We start from the raw sequence: 7,746 nt of genomic DNA on the forward strand, positions 1-7,746 counted from the left end.
GAAGTAAGTTAGATAGAAGTATAAGGTGTCATATACAGTGTCCCAATTCTGATGTTCAAATAACACAATTGTTTAGTCTTTAACGAGTTTTAGATTTATATAGTGCTATATTTTATGGAGTATTAGTTAACTGAACACGTTATTCCGTTACTTTCTTCATGCACAACATGATTTTCATTATAAGAATCCAAGTATAGACTTTGAGTTGTTTTGGACCTTGATTTGAACTTATGTGCAGGATGAGAAGCCAACCAACTGACAGTAAGTTAACATAATCTGTTCAGATGAAGGGGAAACCATTCCCATTCCACAGAAGAGCAACTGTTGTGGATAGCTAGAACTTGTATATTTCTCTCTTTTTTAACTGTTATAGTAAAATAGTGAGACCCTGTTTTCTGATACTGCTAAAATATCATCTATTAAATCCTTGGATAATATAGTTCTGAATTTTTTGGCGGCTTCTCAAATTTAGGGTGAAAGCGAGGCAAATGCTCATATGCATCATATATTATCTTGAGGCTTTGTCCGCACCACACACTTTCATAATGGCACACAGGAATTGAAGCGCTTTCCAATTAATGCTAAGATAGTAATAGGTTGATGAAAGAAGGAATCATTAAAAACTTATTGCGCAACATGTTAAGATTATTTTGCACCGGACCAAATAGGATTAGGTATAGATTAGGAAAGAGGCTGGGTAAAGATGAAGATGGAGAAAAAATGTGGGACACCCCCTACAAAAAGTAGAGTCAACCAAATTACTACAAATAATATTATCCAATCAAGAAATTTTTTTACTCCTATTGATATTGAATTGAATAATCACTTGCAACAAAACCAGAAAACTTCTTTTGACCATGTACAGGATGTGCACATTGTTCAGTGATGAATAGAGTATCGTTTTCATAAGACTTGAGAATTCAATTACTAATTCACATAGAAACTTTATAGCTGAATAAGGTCGAGGTACAGTGATAGGAAGGTCGATGAGATTAGGAATAGGAGAAAGAAAATGAAAGCCCGATTACATGAAATCATACAATAACAGACAAATGCAGTGAATGAAACCAGACAATGCTATTTGCCTTGTCATCATTTTCTTAGGATTCAAAAATATCTAGTTCAGTTATGCAATTCCCTTTGGTTATGCCAGTCACCAGTCTATTGAGCACATGTAATTTGATCCAAGCCGCTTGGCATCAATGTTGTCAAATAGCAATTATAACAGTGCTATAGCACTAAAACATAGCGGAATTTGAACAAATAAGTATTATTCTGTGATGGCGATGTTATTTAATACAAAATGTTGGTTAAGTAATAACTATATCAGCACTATAGCATTGTTGCATAGCGATAGTTGAACAAACCGCTATTTCCCACATGATACTTGGTAGTTGTTTTCTAAGTCGACTTGCCAAAGCTGACAATTGTCTTCATCATATCTATTTAGGCCACATTTCTAGTTAATATGAGAATTAGATTTTTCTCAATACATCCATTAAGGGTGTTCAAGAAATTTATTGAGACGAATTATGTATGTCCTTTCCAATCCTAAATTTTTACCGGGCCAAACGTTTAAACTAGAGCTCGATCTTAGACTCGAGTAAATCCAATGATGTATGTGTCAATTAAGATTGGGTTTAAGCATGACATAAGCATGTCGATTCAAAATAATATTTTTCTACCTTGTAGTAATATTTTTCTACCTTGAATTGAATTAAAATTCTCACTCTTGTCATTCACTCCCCTTTGACATTAGTTTATTCCTAATATGGCTTCCCAAACTAACCAACAACACTTCCTTCTTGTTCCATTAATGTCTCAAAGCCATCTCATTCCATTCACAGTTGTTTGCATCCTATGGTGTCACTGTCACCATTGTCCTTACACCCGTTAATGCATCAAGGTTCAACATGGTCATTGATCAAGCAAAAACCTCAAAATCCAATTTCAATTGCTACCTTTTCCTTGTGCCGAAGCAGGATTTCCTAAAGGGTGTCCTAAATACAAACCTTTGTTTTTTGCAGCTTGCAATATTCTCAAAGAACCACTTGAGAAATGGCTTTCAGAGCTGAAAAAAGTACCTAGTTGCATTGTTTCTAATATTTGCCTTCCTTGGACTTCAAATGTCGCTTTGAAATTCAACATTCCATGGAATTTCTTGCTTTACACTCTTGTGCTCGCATAACACAATTGAGTTTACAAAAGCACAGTTACCCGAGGCAGTGAAGCAGGACTCAAAAGTGTGGAAAGAAGCTATTGATCAATTTAAAGAGTCTGAACTTTCGGCACAAGGGATATTGGGGAATACTTTTGAGGAGTTGGAGAAGATTTATGTGAGAGGTTATGAGAAAGTTGCTAAAAAGGTTTGGTGTATAGGACCACTTTCCTTGCATGACAAGTTAATCTTGGACAAGTTTGGTAAAGACGATGATAAAGGATTCATCGATGATTCCGAATCTGAATGTCTAAAGTTTCTTGTTTCTAACAAAGCTTGTTCTGTCATCTATGTTTTGTTTTGGTAGTTTGTCTCTCATTCCAGCTTCACAACTAAAAGAACTTGCTTTGGGATTAGAGGCATCCAGAAATCCATTCATTTGGGTGATTGGAAAAAATGATTATTCTGTTGAGTTAGAAAGAAAAAATGGTTAGAAGATGAGAACTTTGAAGAGAGAAATAAGGGAAAAGGAGTTATAATTAAAAGGTGGGCCCCACAAGTTGAAATACTATCACACCCTTCAACTGGTGGATTTTTATCTCATTGTGGTTGGAATGATAACATGGCCAATGCTTGCTGAACAATTCTTCAATGAGAAGCTAATTGTGCAAGTGCTCAAGATTGGTATTGAAGTTTTCGTGGATCCAAAGAGTTGATGATAATCCAAAGAGTTAATTGATTAAAGAGTTGATGATAATGCAATAATCATCAACACTAAAAAAGTGTAGTAACAAGTGTAGTGGATATATATCACGATCTTGCATAGGTAAGCGCTTACAGCATAACATATATTAACATAAATAAATAAAAAAGATCAATAATTTGTAAGAGTAAAGAAACAAGTAGATTGAAAGAAAATGGAGTCAGAAGCAGCTAAACATGTTCACTTTGTGTTATTTCCACTTATGTCCCCAGGACACATGCTTCCAATGATAGACATAGCAAAAACATCATTGTCACCATTGTCACTACCCCACACAACGCTTCTCGTTTCTCACACATTTTTTCTCAAAATCTCCGATTACTTCAACTTCAATTCCCATCTCAAGATCATGGCTTTCCACAAGGTTGCGAGAATTTCGACATGCTTCCTTCAATGTTTATGGCTTACACTTTCTTTACCGTTTCAAATACTCTTCTACAACAACAAGCACAACAAGCTTTCCAAAATTTAACACCAAAACCAAGTTGCATTATATCTGATGTTAGTTTTCCATACACTTCTCTAATCGCTGCTAAATTCAACATTCCAAGAATTTCCTTTTATGGGGTTAGTTGTTTTTGTCATGTTTGGCACAGAAATTTGTTAATTTCTAATGTTATGGAAAACATAGAAAAAGATTCTGAGTCTTTTTTTATACCTGAAATTCCTCACAAAATTGAGATCACAAAAGCACAGTATCCATCATCAAATGATGGAAATTGGAAGGAATTTGTTGGTAAAATGGTTGAAGCTGAAATGTGTTCTTATGGTGTTGTTGTGAATTCTTTTGAGGAATTGGAAGAAGAATATGTAAGTGATTATAAGAAAAGTATGAATGATAAAGTTTGGCGTGTTGGTGAAGAAAGAAGATGTTGTGAGAGCTATAGAGAAGTTGGTGGATCAAGGGAATTATGAAAGTGAAGAGAGGAGAAAAAGGGCAAAAGAGCTTGCAAAGATGGCTAAAAAAAGTGTAGAAGAAGGAGGATCTTCTCACTTTAATGTCAATCTATTAATCCAAGATATCATTCAACACTCCAACAAAGGAGATTGATGTTGCTTACAACTTTTTCTTTTGTTGAAAATGCTATCAATTAGTTCAAATAAAACTTGTAGGTAAGTTCCTTTGTCTAGCAACAAAGTGGTAAAATTTATATATTGGCATTAGATAGACTATTTTGTAAGACAATGAAAGATTAAAATTGAGTGAGCCTAAATAGCAAATTATTATACAAAATCCCAAAAGATATGTTGCCAAAACTATTATACAAATTTATTAGAAAAATCAAATATAATTTTTTTTCATAGGTTCCTTGTCACCGGAGATAATCATGTTCAAGGCAATGTTGACATTTATAGTAGGTACCTCTTCCAGCTGAAATTCAAACGATGATTCCCCATATTGTGAGAGTGTAATCTTTTATGTTAAACTCAACCCTCATTGGTCATCTAAATCATATATGTTAACTATAATAAACAAACTTAGTACAACCAAGCTAAATAGTGTAGTTAAGAAGCCAATCATTCCCATCAATGTATGATACATTCATATAGGATATTGCTTCATAATCTTTAAGTTGCCTAGCATAAAAGACTCTAGATGTATAATTTGCTCCAGGTCCTATACAATGGTACTCCCCGAAGAAGACACTCCTGTATTTTTAACACAAATTAAACATATATGTTAATATGAAACATTAAAATAATAAGATAAGATCAATGAATTGATTACTAACTGGTCTCTAGATGGATCTCTCCAATCATTCCATCCCTCAGCAGCTACAACATCAGACATGTTTGTTGTTGAGAAAACAACTGTGGCAAATGTTCCCCAAGCTCTTCCAAGCCAAACTTTTCCACTTCCAACAATGTTGCAATTCACAAATGAAAAACCTGTTTGTTCCTTCAATGATTGTCTACCTTGAGCTGTGATAGACCCATCAACCCCAACCGTATCTTGTTTAGCTATTGACTTTATGGTACAATCCTATAGGTGTCACAAACAACTTAACAAGCAATGTGGCTAAATAATAAAAAATTATCTTAACAATTGTTTTAGTTGATCAACATATAGGCTACGATGGACCATATAGTCCACGATGGATCAGAACTGAAAAATCATACGAAATTTTATTAGTAATTGGCATCACTACTCGGAAGTAGAAGTTATCTTCATAGTTGAGATGATAACTTAATTGATTGAAAAAACTTGTGCATGTGGTATATATACCTCGAGGAGAAATCAAGGGGTGATTGATCTTAATGAATTACCTCATAAAGTGATCTTGCATTTCCAAATATGAAATCAATGGATCCTTGGATGAAACAATCCTTAAAATAATGTCTTCCAGCGTCATCATTGAGTGTGTCTTGTGCACCATAGAATCCACATCCATAGAATGCGGTTTGATCACCGCTAACTCGCAATGCCACTGCCTGTGCCCCAACCTCTCCTGGTGATGCTGTCGGAGCATTGTTCTGTTTTTCTCACACAATATGTCTCAAAATCAATTTTATTTTCATTTTTAGTTTTTAATATAAAATTAATTGTTGCTTTTTTAATTATATCATTTAGTTAATATTATGTGTACATTATTTCTGACATATTATATTTCATTTGCCAATTATGATAAATACATAAATTATTAACAGGATAACTTGGCAAAAATATTATTATCTCTGTTATTTATAGTCAATTTTAATTATATGTGAAATAAGTAAAAATAACAATTATTGTGAGACGGATAATATAATAGATACTAATAGATAGATATATCCACAACACTAAGAACACGACAATTATTTACTCTATTTAATCTTAAATATAAGTAAAAGATATAGTTAAGAAAAGTTGACGAATTTGACACTAAATCCAAATTTTAAATTAAATTTAAATACATCTATTTTTTAATATCCTTTTGTTTATATTTGATATAAGAGGGAGAAATATTGAACAAGTAGCTAATGAAATTGGTCACCTTAAAGCTAATGTTGTAAGCAGTAAACTTAGAAGCAAAGACGCCAAACGAGTAGCTATAGGAAGTCCCACCAGTAGAATTTGCAGTGTCATTCCATTCTATGATTGTATTAAGATACCCTTGACCTTGTAGTACTAAGTTTGTTTTGTTGGCTTCGACCACTACCTTCTCTCTAAACATTCATCAAATATTTGGAATGAAATAGTGAGTAAGTGTATATTATTATATAGAATTTAATTAAAATATATTTCCACTAATAGTGTAAAAAAATATTCACAAGTGAAATCACATTTTATCAACTTAGCACACTATAACATTAATTCTTAAAGCATGTTTATATTATTATGTTAACATGGCAAATATGATTAAAGATGAGTCAACTTTTAATGTATATTTCATCTGTGACAAAAATATACATAAAAAAGTACATGTATTTAGTCAAATAACTTTGTTATAGGAGAGTAGTTATTAAACTCATACTTATTATGCATTTACCTCGCTGTATTTAATTTCAAGTGAAAACACTAGTTAGCTAAGTGTGTCTTCAAATTAATTTCAATATTTAACAAATAAAAAAGTGGGGAAAATTAACATAATATACTTGATTAAACATTGAGAAGAGATTAAAAAAAAACGAATATCGACCTGTATGTACCAGAATTAATTAAGATAATAGTGGTATCAGAGCTGGATTCAGGAACAGCGTCAACTGCTTTCTGCACACTGCTGAAGTTAGCAAAACCCTTTAAGTCAACCGTGAAAACAAGAGACGCATTATAATATAAAATTATATTGGAAGCCCATTTTGTCTTGTCACATTTTTCCTTATGCCACTTCCTATGATGATGTCTCCTACTCGCAATACTTGTTATTAGCAAAGACACAAAATCTTGAACCCCACTGAGCTTTATAATCTTGGTTAATATGCCAAAATGAAAATTGAAACTACCTTGAGAATTATTAATGGAAGTGCAAGAGGAGTTGGAAGGTGGCGTGGTGCAATGAACAACAATGATGGAAAAGAGAAATATGACAAAGCCAGAGAGCCAAAAGAGGGTTCTGTTGAATTTCATGTTTGAGTTTTATGAATTGGTTAGTATTTTGGGCTAAGAAATAGATTTTGGGTTGAGGGGGTGATGTAGTAATGAGGAAATGCTTTTATTATGTGCATGTGAAAAGGATGTGTGTATGGTAGTGATGCATGATTGGAGTAGGAGGTAAGAAAGGTATGGGCTTCTATAGTAAAAGCATGCTTTTGAAAGCATAATGAACTTTTGACAAATAAAAAAGGCATTATGAATTGTTGTAAGAAAAAAAAAAGCATTATGGATCGATAAAAAATTAGGTGATTGTTTATGATCTTTTTTATTTGTTTCTCTACTCTCAAATATATTATTGAAAATTATGATCTTTAGTATATTTTACATTATCGGAAGCTATAATTCGGTAAAAAAAATCAAAAACTGAAGAAATTTGAGAAGCTGAATGAACAACCATGGAAAAATTATGATGTTTTGGATTAAAAAAACTATGTTTGGCAGTATATTTATAGACAAAAAAATTACATTTTTGTTCAAATGAAGAATTTTGATGGTAAGACATGGTTTAATTAATTAGAGGTTGGAAAATCGACACGATAAGTAACTGCAGAAAGATTTAGAAAAAGGTGAAGATAACAAAATGAAAGTTTTATTTGATATCATTCATTATGGGGTGGTGGAGTGGGACTTGTTGATTAACATTTTATTAATTTTATGTTTGGTTCTAATTAGGGAGTGAAGTTGGAATCTTAGCTTGTAATGCACCATGTGTGCAGTTCTATTGCACTAACTTTGAATTGAATCCACCGC

General features: G+C 32.7%; 1 protein-coding gene and 1 pseudogene across 1 annotated transcript; one reads left to right on the forward strand and one right to left on the reverse strand.

The window, feature by feature from the left end:
* Positions 1 to 1,771: 1,771 nt before the first annotated feature.
* On the forward strand, positions 1,772 to 4,082 carry LOC101514877 (UDP-glycosyltransferase 73C3-like; annotated as a pseudogene).
* Positions 4,083 to 4,124: 42 nt separating this feature from the next.
* Positions 4,125 to 7,064, reverse strand: LOC101511633 (putative pectinesterase 14). Its single transcript, XM_004493961.4, has 5 exons — positions 6,542 to 7,064; positions 5,897 to 6,068; positions 5,190 to 5,396; positions 4,655 to 4,905; positions 4,125 to 4,571 (listed from the first exon to the last, which is right to left on the reverse strand). The coding sequence occupies exons 1-5, from the start codon at positions 6,967 to 6,969 to the stop codon at positions 4,415 to 4,417; spliced, it is 1,215 nt and encodes a 404-aa protein (XP_004494018.1). The 5' UTR covers positions 6,970 to 7,064; the 3' UTR covers positions 4,125 to 4,414.
* Positions 7,065 to 7,746: the final 682 nt, after the last annotated feature.

This window comes from Cicer arietinum, chromosome 3 (assembly GCF_000331145.2).
Source record: "Cicer arietinum cultivar CDC Frontier isolate Library 1 chromosome 3, Cicar.CDCFrontier_v2.0, whole genome shotgun sequence".
Taxonomy (NCBI): Eukaryota; Viridiplantae; Streptophyta; class Magnoliopsida; order Fabales; family Fabaceae; genus Cicer; species Cicer arietinum.

Coding starts and splice junctions, on each gene's coding strand:
- LOC101511633 (XM_004493961.4), bottom strand. CDS start 6,969: ATGAAATTCAACAGAACCCTCTTTTGGCTCTCTGGCTTTGTCATATTT. Junction 5,397..5,896: donor CTTACAACATTAGCTTTAAG/GTGACCAATTTC, acceptor TGAGAAAAACAG/AACAATGCTCCGACAGCATC. Junction 4,906..5,189: donor ATGCAAGATCACTTTATGAG/GTAATTCATTAA, acceptor TGACACCTATAG/GATTGTACCATAAAGTCAAT.